General features: G+C 41.1%; 2 protein-coding genes across 5 annotated transcripts in view; one reads left to right on the top strand and one right to left on the bottom strand.

Moving 5' to 3' along the window:
* Window positions 1–641, bottom strand: part of LOC104927233 (kinesin-like protein KIF13B) — a 34,218-nt gene extending 33,577 nt beyond the window's left edge. For 3 of the 4 annotated variants that reach the window (XM_019267733.2, XM_019267734.2, XM_027283936.1), the window contains exon 1: window positions 114–641. The gene's annotated coding sequence lies outside the window, so the exon portion shown is untranslated. The remainder of the gene's footprint in view (window positions 1–113) is intronic. The other variant, XM_019267732.2, reaches the window with a different exon arrangement.
* Window positions 637–21,737, top strand: elp3 (elongator acetyltransferase complex subunit 3). Its single transcript, XM_019267735.2, has 15 exons — window positions 637–658; window positions 937–1,036; window positions 1,917–2,055; window positions 2,285–2,355; window positions 2,513–2,576; window positions 2,837–2,905; window positions 3,490–3,644; window positions 7,736–7,897; window positions 8,071–8,197; window positions 16,566–16,759; window positions 17,320–17,410; window positions 19,073–19,138; window positions 19,243–19,470; window positions 19,586–19,667; window positions 20,771–21,737. The coding sequence occupies exons 1-15, from the start codon at window positions 637–639 to the stop codon at window positions 20,860–20,862; spliced, it is 1,662 nt and encodes a 553-aa protein (XP_019123280.1). The 3' UTR covers window positions 20,863–21,737.
* Window positions 21,738–23,362: the final 1,625 nt, after the last annotated feature.

Here is a 23,362-nt window from a genome sequence, read left to right as displayed (position 1 = left end):
GAGAGAGAGAGAGAGAGAGAGAGGAGGGGGGTGGTATTTTCATAATGACAGCTCATAAATGTAACTGACCCCAGTGCAGTGTACTGTATCTGTAAGTGTGAGAAAACACTCACGGCAGGACGCGGTTCGTTCCCTCGGCTCCTCCACCTGTTGCATTTCCTGAAAGTTCCCGCAGAGCTCCGTCAGTGAGCCCCGCTGCTCAGAGGGATTTACCGTGAGACTTAAGTTGCGCTCTGCAGAGTCGCTGCTGCGCCGTGAGAGGAGATCCAGCGCCACAGTGTGGATCTACACGCGTAACATGGTCTGCGCTTCATTTACCCCAGAACGCTAAAAAAATAAATAACTAATACTCATGTTCATCAAACTGATTCAACAGAGGTAGAACCGCTGCACCGCTGAAAGCTTTCAGACATTTAACTTTAATAAAGCAAAAACAATCAAATTCATCATTGCCCCGACTTTACGTTATTTTACGACGCTTTGGATTGCCGCACGGTAGAAGCTGTGCTCCGTCGCAACGTGGAGTTGTTTACTCTCGGTGACAGAAATCTCCGGTAAGAAAAAAAAAAAACTGACGTAACTTCTCAAACCGGAGTCCACCCCGTTACAAACCGGACCGTGTGCCTGCAGGAGGAAATGGGGAAGCCGAAGAAAAAGAGTGAGTGTGTGACAGTGAGTGTTTAAAGTGTCTGAACCGGCTCAGGCTGGCTGTAGCTTGTTGCTAATGCTAACTACAAGCCTCATAATAACTCTGTGTGACGCTTTAGTTATATTTCTCCTGCATGATAAACACTGAACTCATGCTGTTATTGTAAACTACACCGTCACTTATTAAACTGTAACTAACTAACTCTGTAACTACGCAGTTTGTAAACGCAGCTTCTCTGTGTGTCTGTGTTGAAGTCTCACTATATATCGATTATTGCTGTTTGTCAGGTGACCTCAGCCGAGCTGAGCTGATGATGATGACCATTGCTGATGTCATCAAGCAGCTGGTAGAGGCCCATGAAGACGGCAAAGACATCAACCTCAACAAGTAGGTCCTCCTCAGTGCAGCTCACTTCGGTTCAAGCTACACGCCACCAGCCTTCCAGCAGACTAAATATAAAATAGTGTTTATTACATATTTCTATAATCGATCAAATCCCTGTAGCTTCAAGACAGTGCTGAAGAATCATAGACAGTCATGCAGTGAAGTCTGACTATTCGTATGATGAATCCAGCCCAGCTCATCAGCTTGAAGTCAGTCAGTCTTTCATCATTTTCATTTATTACAGAGAAGATGTTACTTTTGAAAGTGAAGTAACACCTCCACATCTATTCACTTAGGTGATATGTACATACATTTACACCCACACAGTGACATAGAACTAAAGAGGAAAATCCATCAGATTGGTGTGAATGATACCAAAAACCAAATCAAAACACGAAAACAACAACAGAGGAAATCTAACCCATGTGTGCCCAAGATAAACACTTTGATGAGCTATGATCTAGATGAACATTCAAATAAAATCCTATAGCATTTTATCAAAAAAAACATTTCCAACCTCCATTTGGACTTCATAGAATTGGAAATTTACTCCCTCCCTCTCGTATTTTCGCCTCTCCAGTGAGTTTTCAATTCTTGTAAAGTATCAAATTATAATTAGCTCTCTCTCTTTCTCACACACACACACACACACACCCTCCAATAAATAGTCGAGATAGAGAATTGACCTCTGTTTCACCCATGTATTTATACTTAAAATAGCTTAGAGTGATCAGTATTGGGTATTTTATTGTATTTCTTTTACTCTTAATTGGAAGTTTGAGTAATAGCCCTTTTCCGGGATTATGAATGACTACAAAGATGCTCTCGTACTACCATGTACACCAGACTGTGTCATTTACCCATGATTCCTATCTGTCAAAAGAGTGAAGACTAAGACTTCAGCTAAATACGGACTTGAAGCCCAGCCTCGATTGGTGGACATCATCGCTGCCGTTCCGCCACAGTACCGTCGTGCTCTGGTGCCCAAACTGAAGGCCAAACCCATCCGCACTGCCAGCGGGGTATGTAGCCGTGAAGTTCCCGTGTGTCGCTCTGACCTGGGGTCAGCAGTTTAATGCTGAGCTCTGTAACAAAGCTGTTGGCAGTAGTTTGAACTAACAGTCAGTCTAAAAAATGCAGCTCTTGTGTCTTGCGTTTCTTTACATTGTCCTGATAGTTTCTTGGAGCAGTTGATGAACCTCTCAAAGGTTGAAGGTTTCATCAGCTCTAAATATTCTGTCTCTGTCACAGATCGCAGTTGTGGCTGTGATGTGCAAACCACATCGATGTCCCCACATCAGCTTTACAGGCAACATCTGTGTGTAAGTGTCTCTGATCATTGATTACATTCATTTAAGACTGACTTGGATTTTGTTAACTGAAGACATGAGCATCATATGACTGTGTTCATTTATGAAACTTATGAATAGAAGCTTGTTTATTGATGTTCGACCAATGTATCAACTTCTGCTCTGGCAGCTACTGTCCTGGTGGACCAGACTCAGACTTTGAGTACTCCACACAGTCTTACACCGGCTATGAGGTACGTTTCATTCTGCCTCAGTGTCTGAACATGTGTTCTGCTCTCCTGTGGAAAATGTGCTTATGTCTGTGTAAATCCATAACTCTGATATATTATGTATGTTACTGTGGCAGCTCCCGTACTCGTGTTTTTACTGTCATTGTAGCATTTACAGTTAGTAGTACAAAGTCTTACTTCAGATCGAACATTGTGTTTTGAGGATTTGATCTGACTTTCATGATGTGATTTTTGATTTTTTTTTTAATCTTCCCTTCTGATAGCCAACGTCCATGAGAGCGATCCGAGCACGTTATGACCCCTACCTTCAGACCAGACATCGTGTGGAGCAGGTCAGTGGAACCTTGCACTGTGCCTCCCTCAATCTGTTGAATCTTCACACATCTGCCTCTGTGGAATCTGAAGTTTTCTCTTTACACAGTCACAAGATGTACTTGTTGCTAAAAATGCCATTTCCCTAAATCTTCAGTGCAGAGATAGTCTAGCATTGATAATATATTTAGTATACAGTAATGAGTGTCACGGCTTTTACCCGCCTGCCAGGACCTGACTCCAATTATGCCATTATTTGAATTTATGGCTGCATTAGTCTCATGCAAAGCCACTCATTAAAGCAACAGTTCATGTAAAAATCTGTGCTGTCTGAATCTCAATTTGCCACACTTCTCATGCTTTTCATTGAGTTTTGGCTGTTGGAAGTCAATTGCTGCTTAAAGTATAATTCTAATTTATTTTCCAGGCTATTACTATCAGTCGTAATAAGTGTTATTGTGGGGAACAAGTCATTATTTAGTTCACTTCGCTGCACTTAACTGTTAACCCGAGCTCATAAAATCGAATGAAACAGAAGTTATGTCTTCAGACTGCTCTGCTGGTGCTTCAAAAAGCAGCTGTGTGTTTTCTGTGTGTTGTGTAGCTGAAGCAGCTGGGTCACAGCGTAGATAAGGTGGAGTTCATTGTGATGGGTGGGACCTTCATGGCTCTGGCTGAGGACTACAGAGACTACTTCATCAGGAACCTACATGACGCCTTGTCAGGACACACCTCCAACAACGTGGCCGAGGCCGTCAGGTACTCTTCAGCAGTCAAGTTTTATTTGTGCTGTTGGTTGAATACAACAGGCATTGTGAAGGTGTCACTTTCCCCACTATGTTCAGAATAAAGTAAGGAAGGACATTTATTTTTCAATGTCATGCACAAAAGGTGCCAGAAACACTGTTCCTTTAACACATCAAACATAAAGCACCCTCCTACACTGATGGTAGACCTTCAACACAAAGAAAGCGAATTGACACTTTGTCTGTATACAGGAACTTTAATCTGCATAATCAGACATAAAAAATAAATCAGTGCATTCATTCATTCATGCCAACATGTCATGAAAAAGCAGATATCCATTGTTGTCATTCATTGGACAATAGAACAAAAGGTGCATTTCATTTTCAACCTCATCTGGAATCAAGTGAAAGCATCCACTTTCCACCTCCAGATGCAGGATGCCACATGGCAACTGTGCTCTGCATGATCAGTCCTCTTAATCAGTTTATGTTCTTAATTTTGGTTTACACAAAACTTCAGATGACCATTTCTGTTGGTATTTTTCTAATAATATTGTTTTAATTTGACTGAAATCCCAAGATAATTTATCATTTTATCCATCCAGAATGAAAATAATCATTAGTTGTAGTCTCTATACTTTGAATACTTGAAGTACATATTCCTGATTATACTCACACACTCTTTTGTTTATTGCAGGACTTTTACTTGTAACAGAGTATTGTTACGGTGTGGTATTAGTACTTGTACTTAAGGAAATGATCTTAATACTTCCTCCATCACTGTTTGTCCCTTCAGCTCAGCACCATTTAAATTCATCCATAGTACGAGATTATGGAGATACACTACTAGCAATTTTGATACTATTTTTACATGAATCTTTTCTGTCTTTATATACATTATATATATATTATATCTATATAACACCCATTGAACCTGCTCTGTATCTGAGAGTATTTAACAATCCACCAGAGGGAGCTGTTCTACCATTTGTAGTATTTTATTTAGTATTCCATTCATTCATTTAGCTTTCCTCATTTCCAGGATATTTCTTTTCCCATTACCATGTGACAGTGAGTGACATCATCCAGATTTACTTACATCAACTTAAAATAAAACTATGGCTCATCGTGAAGTATTAAGTTTTATTTTACAAGGCAGTGTGACCGACTTCTTTCCAAATTTTGTCATTTTCAGAAGAATCCTTTCAAATATTCTGCGGGTTATTTTGACAGTTAATTAATTAATCTTTTAGTTTAGGCACATCCTCACATTTGAGAAGCTGAAACCAGAAAATGTTTGGAAAATTTCCTTTATAAATCACTTGAAAATGATCAAATTCTAAGTTCAGTTAATCCATTGTTTAACTAATCGCTTCTCTAATTTGTTCAACAATATTTATCCCATTACTCACCCTTCCAGCCACTCCCAACAGCTTTCTTTGTGTATTATGCAACATTGCACCATCATGTGTTTACATTCACTTCATTCCATCACACTAACCTCAACATCAAACAATAGAAAGCTAAGATACGACAATTATCTCCATGCATTAAAACTGCTGAATGAACATCTTCAGGACTGAAGAGCGAGGCAGCTCTCAGTAAGTCGTCCTCCGTTACTTCTATTGATTCCTCACTTATAGCGAGTCACGCCAGCTTTGAATGCAATCAGCGTCCGCTCAGTATGGATGAGCCGCAACTTTCCAGATGACTTGGAGAAGATTTAAAGTCAAAGTAGAAGCACTAGCATTTGTTGGAGAGTTGAAGACGTCATGCAGACGATTTGACCAAATAATGGCTTTTTCACGGGGCTGAGGCTGTTTGTTTGGCAGCGGAGGCTACGTAATTCTCTAAAGTCTGATAAGACCCCCGAGGCTAGTTTGTGTGTTTGTATGTCTTTCTTCCCTTGTGTGTGTGTGTGTGTGTGTGTGTGTGTGTGTGTAAGCTAAGTTTGACTGAATTTACCCCGCTCTGCTATCTTCGTTAAGATGCTGTGATTGGGGTAATTGTGGCGGCTGCTGCTCAATTTCTGATGGAGGAGGCTCTTGGTTTGGCTGGGGACAGCTCTTATCTCCACCTTTGTTTGTTTGTGTGTGTGTGTGTGTGTGTGTTTATATTTGTCATGTTTGCGTGCCTGCGTGCATGATGCTCACATCTTTGTTTCTCACCATGCCCAGCCCGCTCCTGATCTGATCACAGCAGCGAGATACCTCCAGATAATCGCCTGAGATAATAGACTTTTTATTGATTCATCTCATACAATCTGATCATCCTCTCTGGAGCATAAACTCCTGTAATTGGTGTAAATCAGGCAGCAGACTGTAAAAGATGGACATTTATTGCCAGCAGATACAGATTCAGAAGGAATATTAGCTGGCATGAGGGGAGCTAATGGTCATTGGAGCAGCTGGGGTGGAGAAAATGACAGCTGGCTGGTGTGCGGGGATGAGACGTGTCTGTTCTGCCCGCTTCTTACTTTTTTTTTCTTTCTTTTTTTTGTTTGCGATTTAGACCAGTGACAATAAGGTTAGAAGTAGCGGCAGAGTCCGATTCAAGCTAGATGAAGTTCAGGATGGCCGCATCACTTTTTACATCCGGCTGCTTCTTTTAGTGCCGTATAGCTTCTTTAGTCAGCAGACCTGCTGCTGTATGGCCACACTGTGTGGACTGAACTCAGTTTGGTTGATGATCATATAATGCACTTTCTTTTACTAATATTTAATAATGAAAATAAAAGAATTAATGAATTGTGAAGGGAGGGTGACATAAAAAGACAGTGAACAGAAGGAGATGGAGTTTAAGGACTGATCCGAGGCAGTTGCTGACTGCTGTAATGTATGAATGTAGCATTTAAAGCAGTTCAGCATATTTAGTGTGGTTGATTTATTTAAATAATTCTTGCAATTCAAGGGTCGTATCTTTAAGTTTTAAAGTGACAGCTCAATAAATGTATGTATTTTTCACAATGAGTAGACAAATATACTTTTGTTAGGATATTGTAAAAGTTTATTACAAAAGAAATATAGAAATGCTAATTCAGTATATATCATTTTATTCTACCGCCATATACAGAATATTAGACCCTCATCTTATATCAGCTTATAGACCTATCACAGCTCTATGCAATGGGTGCCAGGACAAGCAGCAGCCTCCATGGCTATGAAGTAAAAACAGTTTTTGGTACTTCCACCAAATATTCTGGTTTAAGTTGTATTATGGCTTAAAGTTATGCAGAATTAAGAGTGTAGTTGCTTTGATTGACAGGTAGGTGCTGTCACAGGTGGTTTGTTTGAGCACCCAGGCGTCATTCAGCTCCACCCATGATCCACATCTTTTCCCATTCTTAGATTAGCTGGGACTCGGCAGAGGCAAGGCTGCCAAGATGGTGACAGCCATAGCCACGACACGACACACTGAGCTTCAGAAACAGCTCTTCAGAAACCAGAAAAACGTTCACATAGTGTCAGTATACATGTGGTCCAATATGGTTCGACATAGAAACTTGAAGGATAAGTGCAACAAAAGTGTTCTATGGCTTTGGCCCCACAAGTCTATTCTTCCTTTTTAAAAAGTGCAGTTGAAAGCAGACATTACTAGTAATGAAAAAGTCAATAAAAGCTCTCTTGTGGAATCATTTGTCATTGAATGCTGTCTCCATCCGCTCACCACCTTTAAGTTCGCCCGGCACTCGTTTTTCCACCCACCTGGGGGGCAACGCATCAGGCTATAAACACAACATTGACATGTTTCAGCACGGTCAGGACTCCCAGTATAAATGACAATCATTTAAGTGTTTAACTTGTTGTCGACACAAAGTAAACACCCATTAATGTCTCATTTAACATTTCTTTGCATTCCAAACATTTCTTTCTAGTTTCCTCTCTTGCATTAGAGTATCCTTAATGCGAGGTTAGGCTTAACTGTGTGGCTAATGAGCCGTGCAACCTCACAGCATGTAAATTGATGTTGCTTAATGATCCCAACATATAGAGCAGTCCAAAATAGTCCCCGAGACTAAGTAGTCAAAGAAAGAAACCTTCTGACCTCAAAGCAAGAGTGATACTGTAATATCACAAGATGACTGAGATCGTGTTCTCCTTGCAGGTACTCTGAGCGCAGTAACACCAAGTGTGTGGGAATCACCATTGAGACGCGGCCCGACTACTGCCTCAAGCGACACCTCAGCGACATGTTGGGCTACGGCTGCACCCGGCTGGAGATAGGAGTCCAGAGTGTGTATGAAGACGTGGCCCGCGACACCAACAGGTCAGCAGGTTGGGGGGGGAGGGGAGTGAACGGACGGACGTAGATAAGAAACCAGACATGGTGTGATATCAGCCGCTCTGATGCTGGGTGATGATTAATGTTTTTACCTTCGGGCTTTTTTTTAAATGTATTTGTGTATTTCTGTGTTTTGTACGTGTGTTTGTTCCATCCAGAGGCCACACGGTGCGAGCTGTGTGCGAGTCTTTCCACCTTTCGAAGGACGCTGGCTTCAAAGTAGTCGCCCACATGATGCCAGATCTGCCTAACGTGGGCATGGAGAGGGACGTGGAGCAGTTCATTGTAAGCATTCATAAATATCACCGGCTTATTTTTCACATTTTAGATCATTTATACAGAAGTACATGTGGAGCTGGTCATCTTTCTGGCTGCCAGGTCTCTTTCAGCTTAGGTATTATCTTCAAGATTCAAGATTCAAGATTCAAGTTTTTATTTGTCACATGCCTAAAAGTACAGGTACAGTGGCAGTGAAATGAAGGTGACTGTCGCGACTGTGCAAAAAAACACTCAAAAGGATAAAAAGAAAATAAGATAGAAAAGAAGAATAAATAAAAATGTAAGATAGAAATAGCAAAACTAGAAAAATAAATAAACTAGAAAAAAGATATACACCACTATGTTACTATATTTACAACATTTACAACTATGTACATCTGTTGATGTGTTGCGGTTTTAATAAAGAAATGTCCACAGAAGCATTATGCTCTTAAAAAATAATTATTATTGATATCATACACTGTAAGTGAAGTGCATAGCACAGGTAAACTGACCAGAGTTTCAGAATTATTTGGTTCTTGTGGTTTCAAGGCTGTGTGATACTACCTTAAATTTATATCACAGCATAATAATAAGCATTTTTTTGCTTATTAATAATAGGCATAATAATGTTTGTTTGTTTTCAGTGTGGCGATTTGTAAAAACGACTATCAAAGACACCTTTCTAAACTAATTTATACAGTCCAAATGTATTCAAAGACACCTTTCTAAACTAATTTATACAGTCCAAATGTATCATTCTTTGTTATTTACAATGGAGCCATTATTTAATTGTATTATAGTGAGTTCAGCACTTGGTAGAGTCTGTTTGAATACCAGCGCTCCAAACTAAATCATCCATTATCTTTCCGACCTTTGACAGCGGTGACTGAGATGTCACAGCTGATGATGTACAGGTACGTGTGATAAATGAAGGACTACAGATGTAATGAACGGCTGCTCTCACAGAGCAAAATGTCACTTCTTCTTCTTCTTTTCTTTGACGGGAGTATTGATATGCAAACAGGGTGGACTGTGTCTTCGTCCATTTATGTCTGACTGTGGGAGTGCAAACGAGGACACAGAACCATGCGAGGACACAGCTTCATATATCAAGCTAAAATGAATTTTAGGTTAGCTTTGGCATATTTCTGTCTGAGTGTAGTGATTCTGCACAGTGCTGTGCTTCTGATCCCTGGGTGAAATCTTTGTGGCTTTGTGTTACAAACCATTTATTCTGGTTTAACCACTGCCTTCAGGCTGGAATCAGCAGAGTTATAGTCTGTGTCAATCGCTGCTGCTGTCAGAGCTCATTCTTTTTTTTTCTATTTTTGATATTTTCGCTATCCTCAGACAGTTTAATAGTGTAGATATAGACGAGACGGAGGAAGAGGGAGGACGGGTGTGTTACATGGTATGTGGCTTAACCACTAGATTACCAGGACGTCCATCAAAGCATCTTCTTAAAGATTCCTCATACACTGAGACGTGTTTGGTTAGTTAGATTGGAAACAACTGCCAGTCATCACACAGCATGCACATAGCTCTATAATCTGTATGCTAATCTTTTTCTATAAATATGTATCTTAAGTGCGTTAAGTTAAGCTGGTTCATTTTATATGACAATAATAAAATCATTATTACTTAAACATTATCTTTAAGATATGATCTTTTCTCTTCAGATTCAGGTAATGGAAAAAAGCAGAATTAAAGGTCCAGTGTGTCACATTTAGGGGGCTCTATTACAGAATATGGCACAATGTATTATAATATTATGAATATATATATTTCATTAGTGTATTGTCACATGAAAATAAGAATTATGTTTTATGCAACCTTTTATGCATACAGACTATGGGTCCCCTTTCACAGAGTCCACCATGTTAAACCGGCTTGTTTCTACAGTAGCACTGTTGAACACTGGTTCAAGACACATTACGTGTACGCCATAGTTTCTGCTCCAAGCTAAGAAGGAAACAGCGACACGCCAGTTTGCAGTCGGCAACTACACTGTGAGAAAATCCAGAATTAGAATAACAGCAGTAAACGTATGAAGCCAGTTGATCATTAAATTTATTGTTTTTGACACTCGCAATCACGTCTTTTTTTGCCTGGCGTCACGGTGCGTCATCACTACTTTCCTCACAGTGGTACAGTAACAAGTAAATCCTACATGTAGCATCTCAAAATAGAAACCGAAAAGCTGTGACAGTCGACACACTGTGATACGACTCAATAGAATATCCTGTCAGATGTCGCTCAGCAGCAGGTTCACTTTGCAGCTCTGATTGGAAACGCAGCTAAAATATAAATGAGCAGAAGCAGACAGAACTCCTTCCCGACGTGCCTGACTGTAGGATGTAGATGATGACACAGGTTCATTTGGTTTAGGAGGCTCATTTGGTTTATTTTTACACTGATAAAATAGAAATCAAGTGATGGAGAAGAAAATGCATTACTAATTGGTGCAGGTGAGACTCTGACGCACCCTGTGACTCTTATCGAAATGTGCCACTCGTCATCTCAGAGCCAGTAATAGTAACAATTCCTCTGCCAGTCTCTAGCAGTTAATACAACAGTTTGCGTTTTTTTTTTACTGCTATTTCTGATTACCAGCAGTGTGCTGCCTCACAGGGTTTTGCATTACAATGGAGCTGTCTACAGAGGTGAAACAATCAGAACCTCCATTTTCCTCTATAATGAGCCACAAATGAAACAAGAAAAGACAACCAGAAGAGAGGTTGAAAATTTAGATGTAAAGTGGAAACCACTCAGAGAAGCTGACACTAAGCCGGCTAAATTTTAAATCTCTTTTCTCTCCATTGTGGTCCTCAGTCCACAACAACACTGTAAAACTAAGTTTTTCAAAAATAGTCCCTATCAGTGATGCACGGGTCCATGTTTGATCGACCTGCACCGACTGACATTTTAAACTAACCCGCCTGAACTCGGACCACAGCAAATAATTGTGAAATATTGTACCCAACCTGCTTCCTGACCCGCATTTTAAAAAGTAGTCTATACTTTCTCTACCTGCTGTAGAGCTCGTGGCATCTTCGCGCCAGTTAGTCAGCCAATAAAGTCTGTGTATTTCACAGAAAGTTTTGTCTACTACATAAATTACAAAACTTTACTCGGCATCTTTATTTCAAACGACCCGACCGACCGTGACCGGAATATCATTAAAAATATTGTTTGGTGACTCGTGACTGTGGGCGACCACGGGCACCCGCTCAATTTGGATCAACCCGCACATCACTGGTCCCTATAGTGAATGAATAAATAAAAACATCTGTGTGGCAGCAAATTTAGACATTTTTTGATACAAAGTCACTTTTAGGCTGGAGGTTGGATGGTAGCAAATCAGTACCAATGTCTTGTGCGTTAAGTATGAAGATGGACCCGAGAATTTTTTTTTTTTTTTAGCTTTGCATAAGGACTGGAAGCAGGAGGAAAAAGCTAGTCCAAAGTTAAGCTAGCATCTGTGATAGGCTTAGCCACAGTTTAGCTTTGAGCTAAATGCTAACGTCAGCTTGCTAACACAAACATCACACTGACTGATGTTTAGCAGGTATAATGCTTTCCATGGTCACCGTATTTCTATAGGCTAACATTTGCTAATTGGCGCCAAACATCAAAGCACATTATTAGCTTTGCAAGTGTTTGGCCAACATAAAGTTAGATGAAAAGTCAGGCTCATCAGTGTTAGCATTTCATCCTCTGAGGACCATGATTGAACACATTTTGTGGCCTTCCATTCAGCAGTTTTTAAGATTTCAGATTTCTGGACCAAAGTGGTGGACCATTGGACTCACATGCCATCCCAAGAGTCATGCTGCTACCCAGCATGGCTAAAAATCTACCTACGTGCATCTTTTTAAACATACTAAATCTAATATTTTAACTATGGGCAGAGCTGAAATGTATTTAACAGTTTCTCTGTAATCCCTTTAAGACATTGAGTTTGGCTGTATAAAAATTCTGCTGTCAAATGGTGACATTTCTAAAGCTGATAACAGTGAAATAAATGGAAAATATGATAGTTTAGTCATTTATTTTTTCACATGAACAAATGACAACTAAACCGGTCAGTGAAAACAGAGACATTCTTCCTAAGTTTTCTTTGTCATGTCTTCACTGCAGTTTCTTGTTAGATATCAGCGGACGCACATACTGATGCTGATATATCTGTGATCAGTATAATGTGTTTTAATTACAGCCCAGCCGATATATCAGCCAATATTAGCTCATCAATCGTGAGCAGGAAAGGACAGAATGCAGGTTTAATGAGCTGAGACTCTGCAGAAAAAAAAAAACCCAGAATGTCCGCCCCTCTGCTGACCAGATGTCAGCTCTGATGCACCGTTTTGTTGTTTAATCACAGAAAGAGGACAACGAAGAAGAGATTTAACCGCTGTGTCATTGATTTTTCTGGAAACGCGAGATTGGACGCCGGAGTTATTTAGAGTTGTGTGAAAGCAAAGCGCTATTTCTTTCTGTCCTTTTAGAGGTTATTTTTGTGCGTTGTTGTTCGCACTGAGGAGGAAAGCAGGGAAACTTACTGTATAGTGATGAAGGCGTTCAGGACACCTCCAATCTTCTGAGCATCAGCAGCTCGGAGTTCTTCATTTTTCAGAGAAAAAGATTTAAGTTAGGAAGAGAGGCTGTGTCTTCCTGGAGATTTGTTACATTACCGCTATGTGGGTGTTTACTGAACCACTTCTGTGTGTGAATGTGTGTTTGATGGTAATATGGAGGGCAGCAGCAGGTCGCCACAGTGAGAGGAAGCAGATTAAATGTGTATTTGGCCGTCAGAGTCTCTTTCTTTACTTTCCTTTAACACTTCCTCTGTCACTTCTCCTCTCTGTGTTTTCTCCCAGTGTGCCGTCTCAATATTTCCTCTTTCCTGTCTCCTTGTTTGTGTCTTTCCCCTCCTGCTTTTTCTCTCGTCTCCATTATCTTTCGCTTTATCTTTCTCTTTCCTCTCCAGTCGTAACTTTTCACTTGACGCGTTCTCCTCTCTTGTCAGACACCCTCTCTTCTTCCCATCTTCTTCCCTGTCACTTCATCCATCTCCCCTCTCTCATCTGCCTCTCTCCCCTCCCCTCCCATTACCCTGACACTTTCAGATGATACAACTTGTGCGTGGCTGGCTCCCCTTTGCTCCTCCTCATCATATCTAATCTTCCATGTCACGCTTCGTGTTGGTGAGTGGGGGGGAGAAAAAAAATGCAGGTCCTTAAACATCTTCTCTCCAGGATACAAACTAAGCATCTCTGGGTTTTTTCCTGGAATCCATAAAAATTCACTGCAACACTTTGAACACAAGAAGACAGGAAGTAGAAATAATGGAAAATATTAGAAAATATGGTGTTTTTCATTTGGACCTCAGAATGATGAGTCATTTATATTTTTAACAAGTAAATGTACACGTAAGTCAAGCCTGCTTACATTTGGCTTACATTAAAGGTACCCTCTGCATTTTTGACCACTGGTAGCATGATGTGTTTTTAGGAGTGGGTCCATGTTTTGTTTACAGTCATGCAAAGGTGTGATGCAATACTAATCTATGATTGCTGGTGGCAATCACTATCTTAGTATTAGTACTACTGCCTCTGCTGCCTCCGTGGGTGGAGCTGAGGCGCCTGATGCCTGGTTGCTCAAATGAGCCTGTGATGGCACCCACCTGTCAATCAAAAAAGCAGCCATGCTGTTAATTATGCATAAGTCTTCATATAATTTGAACAGGTGAATTCTCTAAAAATTCACCCTCAGTACAGCTGTCATGAACGGGGAAACTATCTATAGAGACCAAAACAGTTTTTTGTACCAGGCTGTAAACATGTTTACTGCTGTGAAGGTGGACATTTGAACATGGGGACTTATGGAGACTGACTCATTCTGTAGCCAGCCTCAAATGGGCGTTTGAGGAACTGTAGTTTTTCAAACTTTTATGTTTGCTTCACTTCACAGCCAAAGAGGTTGATGCCTGGTGGTAGCAATTAAAATATACCAAGGGTAAATGTGTGGACAACGCAGGATTTTGAATAATATTAAAAAATGGCGTTGCAAGATCAAAAGACTAAATGTTGCGTAAAAAGGGGCTGCTTGTTAGCGTCTTTTAGCTCATTGCTTTGATTTTTTTTCTCCCTATGACTTCATTATTCTGGCTCACTGCTCTCATCAGCATCATTTTCACCTGCGGCCAGCAGCTGTTTTCAGCAAAAAATAACCTTATAAATCCATTCTGCTCTGCCTGCCCAACACCAAACAGCAGACAGACACAGATAGCTAGCACCTGGTGAACATAGTAGAGTATTTAGCAGCTAAAGAGACAGATATTTCTCTCGGGGCTTGGTAGAGACCAAAAACTGACCTAAAATGAGTGTAAACACTGAACTTGCATTCATTAGGTTATGAGAAACACAACTCCAAATGAATTATAATGTTGCTGCGCAGATGATACGTCAGTGTTGTGTTTTACAGGATGTTGCACTGCCCCCAAGTGGCCAAAAAGCAGCAACTACAGGTTTAATTTAATGATAAGATTAGCAGTTTATAGTTTATGAAGCACAATGATGGCAAATTTCTGTCAGCGCTCCTGTTTTTCTTATTTAGAAATACTAGTATCAAATATGTATTTGACCCAAAACGTCTGATTCTCTACAAAACAAAACTTAACCAGAATAATAATAAAGATAAACACACACAAAAAGCTACACTCAGAGGCTTTATGGGAAATGAAAACAATTTTGTTGAATGGGTGGAAAATCTGGATGAATATTTGTTATCTCAAGACTGAGCAAAACATTTGTGGTGATAATTTTAGCCGCAATTTGTGCAGCCCGTCCTACGCCAAGACTCCAGCTGCCCCGTGACCCTTTAAAGGATTAAGCAGGAAAATATAATGAATGAATGATAATTCCAGCTTGTAGATTTAGTTTTCTTTCGGTATCCAATTTGATGAGGATGGGAAGCAAATGCTGCAAGTATGATGCAAACAGCAGCTGAGGTTTGAGGGCTGTTTATTTAAATATAAAACAGCCTCCATGAAAATCAGTAATAACAATTCAATTCAGGCCGTCTCCGGACAGAGCTCTTCGGTATTGGTTGCCAATTTAAGGAAGCAGGGATCTCTTCGTTTGTTTGCATTAATCACATTCATTCAAACACGTGTCCGTTTTCAGCCGTTATCTTCTGCTTGTATGTATTATACAGCCGGGATGAAGGGCCCGTTTAGGAGCCGCAGTAGGCAGCAGCAGGAGAAACGTTGCATCCTCCTTGCATCTATCGTGACTGTCCTGATAATGAAATTCGATTACAACTTCCTCCCAGCCTGAGATCCTCTCTCACTTATCTCTCTTGTACAGATGCTCCCTGTCCCAGGGGACGCATCCTTAACAGGGTTCCTCTCCACCGACCAACAGTCGACAGTCTGATATGTGATCCAAAATGGAAGCAGGTGCAAAAAAAAAACCTAAAATAGTGTCTAGTCTCCTTCTTTTTTCTTTTTTTTTTTATGGAAGCATTGTTATTTGTCAGACTGGCTCCCTCCTTCCCTTCAGGTTAAGTGTGGGGCCATGTGGGACATGTCCTCGTGTGATTATGAGCTGTGACGAGAGAGAGTGAGAGAGATTATAAGATGCTGATAATGCGGCCTATTTTGGAGAATGCGCCTCCATTCCAGATCTTCACGGTTCTGATCATGATATTCCGTGCAGGGGGGGAGGAGAATGACTGGAAATCACACTGATTCCCTCCACTGCACTATACCAGACACCAACATTTGTTTCCTTCAATTGAATAACCGAGCACTGTCTGCTTTTACATTTAGGAGTCGTGTCTTTGCAAATGGACCCTTTTCTATTGAATGTTCTGTGTTTTGTTTTTTTTGTTTTCTTTTTTTTTTCAATGATGCTGTCTGGTCCCGTAAGAAAAGCCACATGCGTCTCTTTATAAACACATTTCTTTCCTTTCTCCTCGTCTTTTTTCTTTTCTTTTTTATTTTCCCCCCTTTTTTTTCTCAATTTAAAGAAGTTGCGTATCTCATTGTTAGCATGACAGTCACATTTATCGCTGCAGATAAGGCGGTGCACAATGAACGTCAGTCCATAATAAAGTGTGGTAAAAACAGATAATGTCAGATAAATTGATTCATTGTTGCTCTTCATGCTGAAATCCTTCAACCTGAATGCGCCTGGCGGTTTGTTACACGGAACCATCTGGGAAGTTGCAAACTGTTTGGAAGCAGGCACTTTAAAAAAAATGTTATAGCTGCCAGTAGTTCTTCATGGGACAGCTGATGGATTCTCACGTGATTTCCAGACCGAGCGTGGATGTGGAGAGATGTTGTCTGATTCAATTCTTAACATGGATCTTTCCGTGTTTCCCGCAGGAGTTTTTTGAGAATCCAGCATTCAGGCCAGACGGTTTGAAGCTGTACCCAACACTGGTGATCCGAGGTACGGGCTTGTATGAGCTGTGGAAGACGGGCCGGTACAAGAGCTACACACCCAGTGCACTGGTGGACCTGGTCGCCCGAATCCTGGCGCTGGTGCCCCCGTGGACACGAGTCTACCGGGTTCAGAGGTGAGACGATGAATAGAACTGATGGTGATAGTTGGACTAGTTGGATTAATATTTCTCATAGTAGAGATGCTACACAGGTAACAGTAAGTAAAATTATCAGCTAAACATCTATGTGACCATTTTACAGCAGCCAAAACAAAACTCCAACATGATTATTTGCTCTTTGTCTGCTGTGAACAGTGTTGCCAAAACAGCTTATCATATCATTAATGAGTTTGTTTTTTGCTTTTCTGCCCTCTAGTGGTCAAAAGTGTCATGCTGCAGCTTTAAGTTTGGGGCACTAAACCTGAATAAATTAATCCAAAAACTTGCATGTCAGGGTTTTAAATTTAGTTGCAATTAGCAGCAACTTAGGGGTGGTAATTGTGGTTCATTAGTGTTGTCTGATGCAAGTTGCTTGTGCCACTGCCTCTGTTTGGGAAAGCCCCACCAAATAAATGTTGTTTTTTGAAATACAGACCAGACCCCTCCCGAGACGGACATTTTGTTGTTTTTTTTGATTGAACTATTCTTCCATCATCAGTCTTTTCTCTGTTTCCTGCTCTTGTCCCGCCTTTCAGGGACATCCCCATGCCGCTGGTGAGCTCCGGAGTGGAACACGGCAACCTGAGAGAGTTGGCACTGGCCAGGATGAAGGACATGGGCACTGAGGTGAGACTTAAAGGTCTCTCGCATTGGACTAAAAGACACCGTGTCAGCTTATTCCGAGTGCTGAAGCTAATAGACTTTTTCCAGCTGGGACGCAATCCAAACCGTACTGTAGAACTCTGTAGGCTGCCAACTGACAAATGCTGACTGAATATTTCGCATACATTGCTATGATAGAGTACGATGACAGATTAAAAAATCCTGCCGCGTGTAGTTCAGAAACTGTCGGAGCATAGAATTGGAGCACCCTCTCTTTCATGCCCCACACAATTATTGAATTCATAAAGAAAGTAGATGACAACTTTAGTAGAAGTTCATCCAGTCTGAAAACACCGGGCCGGGGTGCAGCTAACAGACTGAGCAACACAACACGTAAGGCAGAGGACCTCTTACCACCTGTCATCAAATAAGCCTCAGGACAAAATGATTTGTCCAAGCTGGTCATCAGAAAACACCCATTGGGTATAGAACCTCCTGTAACTTTTATTGACCGTCAGGCTGAAACAACTTCACACTAAAGTCAGCTACGTCTGCTCTTATCCCACCAGCACCATTAATAAAACATTTACCCTTGGTACATTTTTATCACATTATTCTTTAATGAAGATCGCATTAATTATGACTTGCAAGGTCTCTTTCTACAGACGGAGCCTTTGTTTTTGTACAGACGGAGTGGTGGCAGCCACCTCAGAGACGTGTTACATCTTCCGTCATATATTGCACTTCATTTGCACCAAACTGGATATTGAGTTCAAATTATTCGACCTAGTTCTCCTAGTTTTCAAAACTTTTCCATCCAGCTTGCACCTTAAAGAAACTATTCCAAAACATGGTGGACTCCAAACATAATAAACCAATACACCTAATAAAAACATAGTTATGCATATTTTTCTGCCATATTCTGTAGATATAACCCCCGTAATCTGACATACTGGATGTTTTGAAGTGATAATCCTTAGGATTTCAGTCCTAAACTGATTTCGCAACACCAATCGGGTTCAGGACAGCAAACACTTGTTGAGCAGCTCTTTTGAAATACTGAAGAAGAGCAACTGGTGCATCAGTGCAGCCAAACATACTCATATTGTTTTCATTTTTAAGAAAAAAGTCAGTAATCAGTATTTTTCCATCATGCCATGAGCAGCCACACTCTGCTGCACTCTGCGTCAGTATATTTCCACACAACTTCAGGACAAGGTTACCTTGCTGAGGAGTGCCCGTCACCTGCAGCCTGTTCCTGAATGTTCCATTACTCACTGACAGATTTCAAACTGATCTTGGTTAAAAAAAAAGAAGAAAAAAAAAAAATGTTGCCCTGTTCTGTTGAAGCATTTTTTTTGATGAATGATCACTGTCTGCGAAAGCTCGGTGACGAACGCGTTGTGTTTCCTGTGACTGCTTCACAGAACCGTGCGTTTTGCCACTTGATTGCTCTTAATGTGGGAAATGTGAATTAGCATTGTACAACTCTGACACAGCTGCACGAGAGTGAAGAGTGAGGTAGAGATACGAACAGGAACTCTGGATTAAATGCTGCGTCATTGCCTGTGTGTCCCTTGTGCACATGAAGGCAATTTAAATCTAATCAGAGATGGCGGAGCCCGCCACAAATAACGAAAACTACTAACTGTTCTGACACATGCTTGTGTTTGTGTGTGTGTGCAGTGTCGAGACGTGAGAACCAGAGAAGTTGGTATTCAGGAGATCCACCACAAAGTCAGACCTTATCAGGTAATGGACAGCGTCCTGGAGCTTTATTGTTCAAGACACTGATTATAATGCAGTTATGTTTGTCAGACCAGTCCATTGACTAACAAAGAGTCCTGTGCATTCAGGTGGAGCTGGTGCGGAGGGACTACGTAGCTAACGGCGGTTGGGAGACCTTCCTCTCCTACGAGGACCCGGAGCAGGACATTTTGATTGGCCTGCTGCGTCTGCGTCGCTGCTCCCCGCAGTCCTTCCGTCCAGAGCTCAAAGGAGGCGTGTCCATCGTCCGCGAGCTGCACGTTTACGGCAGCGTCGTCCCCGTCAGCAGCCGAGACCCCAGCAAGTTTCAGCATCAGGTGGTTATACACAGATGCACTCTACGTAGAAAGTAGTCCTCTATCAGCTGTGAATTTTAAGTAAGACTTCACTAAGTAACTCTCTTTATTTGCTCCTCTCCCTCCTCCTTGTCAGGGTTTTGGTATGATGCTGATGGAGGAGGCAGAGAGAATTGCCAGAGATGAACACGGCTCAAGCAAACTGGCTGTTATCTCAGGTGAGACACAAAACGGCTTCATTTATCCTCTCCTTGGACATCAGAAAATATACGTATCGCAAGTCAAAATAGTTTGGCATGTGTGTATTTGAGAGCACCATACAGTATATCCAATACATATATAATAGTGCAACAACAAGTGTGTAGTGTCAGGTCCTAGTGGCATATAAATCGGAGAGTGTGGTGATTAATAAACACACTCAGCCAATCCCATCACTGTGAAACAGCTGAGCCAATCACAGTTCAACGAATCGTGAGGGAGATAACAGGAGGAAATCATACCGTCTCCATCGCGTCGTCTGGATGGTGTGGAGCAGCACGACGTGAACACACAGTCAGAGGCAGATGGTGTTTTCAAAAAGTGAATTAGTACAGTGATGATAGGAGAAAATAATAAACTCTAGTTTATTGAAGCAGTTTTATCTTCCAGCGTAAGTGGTGACATCACATCGTCTTTGCTGGCAGCAGCGCTTGCACACGTTTGCTAAAATAAGTTGGAAACGAGGCTGTGACGAAGACGATTAACGAGCCGTGGTAATGGGACATTTCCCACATAAACCGGCAGAATAACGAGTTTTAGAGGACCTGTCTACTTACGTGAAGGTGTGTGTGGTTATTTGGTGACAGCATGGTGTCATTCGCATCTAATTTTAATGAAGGTAAACTCGAGCTGGACTCATAAATTAAGAGAGATTAAGAGATCGATGCGCTAAGCATTCATTTGTGATGCTGATTTAAGTTTTTAATCGACATTTATTTACATTTTCTGCATCGTTTCCTTGTTGCTGTGTGTTTGCTACACGTATTCGTTCAGCAAACTGACAGCAGAGTGATGCTGTGCCAGGAACGGACGTAGTTCTGAGATGTGAGTGGCATATTTACGGCTGAACAATAAACGTGTCAAGCTCTCTCTCTCTCTCTCTGGTGAACAAATTACGTGATGGTGCTTCTAAATGAGTCCAACGTTTCAAATTTCTTGTGAGTTAACAGCTGAAATATACAAATACATACATCTGTACTGAGCTCTGATTGTCTGATATTATCACTGAGTCAGTGTTACGGTTTCACGCTGGCCTTGTCTTCTTCTCTGGTGTGTTTTGCAGGCGTAGGAACAAGGAACTACTACAGGAAGATGGGCTACGAGTTGGAGGGACCGTATATGGTGAAGGACCTGTACGGACCTGGAATGGACTGAACCTGGGCTGTTTTTATCTGGACAGTGTTTTTTTTTTTTATTATTTATCAAGGCCATATTCTCTGGAGTCAGTTTCTGAAGTAGTGAAACTTTTTCTGTTTCTTGCATCAGAGGAGATAATGGTTGGATTTTTTTCTCTCGGTCGATGCTTTTTTATCACACGCACACCAGACGATGCTGTTGCATCTTCTCTGTGTTATGCAGATAAGGAGACGCTGTGGGTGTAAGGAATAAACTCAAGTTATTTAGGAGAGTCTTGAACTGCTTCTGCAGGAGACGAATGGTTAAAAAAAAGTTCTTCTCTCCATAAACAGATATGTTTTTAGTACAGCATGTTTGTATTTTTAGCTCTTCACAGTGAAATAAATGGGTAACACCAGTGCCTTTTTTCAGTGAATGTTTCAGCCTGACAAAGAAACGAGAACAATCCTGCTGAGACATTTTTAATTCTACTCAAATGTTACATGTCTGACAGAGGACAAATACTGTGTCTAGCGGTGTCCCTTTGATAATATTTGTGTGTTTCTTCCAGGATGAGAAACCTGTTTAGCATCACGCTTTGAGTTAATCATGTTTATGTTGCAATTAAATAGAAAACCCATTATGAGTCAAGCGTTCATTAACGCTTGGCAGCGGATGAATGAAGTGTCCTCACTGGGCAGCCGTTGTGTAATTGCTCAATTTTGATTTATAGGGCAGGAAATTGAATATTAGTGTTACATAAATTGCTTTTTAAAGCCCCACAGATAATCCTATTTCTTGTTTTTTTTTTCTGTCATGTGTCTTGGACTTCATAGATTCTGGTAAACTCCAGATGTTGAACGCATCATTTGACCATTTCTATCCCCAAAGAATAAAGTATATTTCACTTTCTGCTCCTGCTTTGTGAGAGAACTTCTTGATGAAGACATTTCACTAATTAAATCCTAAATGACAGAATAGCCAAAAAGGTTTTCGCCTCCAGAGAAAGGTCACATCATAAGAGTGGCTCCTATAATGTATTCCCCAATGTCAAGGGTGCTGGCCCTAGCAGGAGACCCCTGATGATTGCCCTATGAGAGTGTTTTACTGGCTCATTTGACACAGCCTTTCCAATTACATCTCCATCAGTTACCTGTCTATTGAACATTGACTGAATGCTGTGTTCAGCCACACTGTTACTGGAAAGGCTTTGTCATTTGAGAAATAGCTAGCAATAAAGCGCAAAATGTGGCGACCTATGTCTCATATAGATTCCCAAGTGCACGGGGCGATTGAAGCTGAACAGCCGCGCGTAATTTCCTGGATGCGGCCCCTGTGTCGTGACTGTGCTGTGTGTTGGTGTTGCAGTCCTGACGCATTGTGGAATAGGCCACGCTCAGGCTTTCTCTCCACGCTTGCTCACTCCTGCTATCAGTTGTGAAATCGGAAAGGACTTTCCCCTCTCTCCGCTCGCATTCGCTGAGTCTGTGCCGAGCTGATCCGTGCTGTGGAGGAGGCAGAGTTTTGGTTTAATCTTCACTGCGACATGAGCAGAAGTGAAGCAAGTTCAATTAAACTGCTGAAGTGGAGGTTACAGCACCTGCCTACAACAATTGCCTGAGTGAAAGGAGAGAAATAAAGATCTAGGTGTGTGTTGATGTTGCACATTTTCTACTCTTTCCCCAAGTGTATGCATTATCTGATTTCAATTTATTGTACTTTAGACTACTTAAGTTTTAAAAGACTGGAATGGATCTGGATGCCAGACATCACTAGTAGTCACTGCTTTTCTGTTAGCCATTCAAATATACCTACTGTAAAAACACATGCTATCACTTGTAGAGGTCCAGGCTATAAAATCATTCCTTTAATATCCATATTGGTTCTGAACATAGTTGTCCATCATAGCTCACGTGTACTGCACACAAGTCAGTCTGTTTGCTTAAAAAGCTGTCTGGAATTACAGATGTATTGCTGTGATAGCAGCTTAGCTTTGGCTCTATTTATTTAATGGATTGCTGTAAAGTTCATGATTCTCTCGTGATCTCCTGCCATCATCGGGTTAAAATTGTAGTGTGCCAAACATCTGAACAACTAATTCAACTCTCATTCCCATCGGCCTTGGCTCTACTTTGTGTTAAATACTAATTAACTAAAATCAACACAGTGGGTACAGTCAAATAGTCAAAAAATGAGCTCCTAAGTCCTTTCCTAACCACTTTTCCTAGACCTTGAAAACGTCACGAGGCCAAGGAAAGATGTGAAGGAGAGTTCATAAGGAGTTAGGAAAAGACAACTGCTCTTACATCATTATGCAGTGGTAAAACTACAAAGTTCAGAAGATGGACTACAAAACGCACACCTCTGATACTTACTAGATACTCTCCATGCTGTTTCATGCAGGAAATATAAGCGTGGACAACCCGGTTAAAGATATGACTTCATTATCAACGTCAGAATATTCGCTCACCCTCCTGTCCACTCATATAGAAACATATTAGCAAGTTATGGCAAAGATATGATTAATCAGCAACAGTAA

This window comes from Larimichthys crocea, chromosome XI (assembly GCF_000972845.2).
Source record: "Larimichthys crocea isolate SSNF chromosome XI, L_crocea_2.0, whole genome shotgun sequence".
NCBI classification, from domain to species: domain Eukaryota; kingdom Metazoa; phylum Chordata; class Actinopteri; family Sciaenidae; genus Larimichthys; species Larimichthys crocea.
This window is presented reverse-complemented; position numbering and strand designations above follow the sequence as displayed.

Coding starts and splice junctions, on each gene's coding strand:
- elp3 (XM_019267735.2), top strand. CDS start 637: ATGGGGAAGCCGAAGAAAAAGA. Junction 1,037..1,916: donor AAAGACATCAACCTCAACAA/GTAGGTCCTCCT, acceptor ATCTGTCAAAAG/AGTGAAGACTAAGACTTCAG. Junction 2,906..3,489: donor CCAGACATCGTGTGGAGCAG/GTCAGTGGAACC, acceptor TGTGTTGTGTAG/CTGAAGCAGCTGGGTCACAG.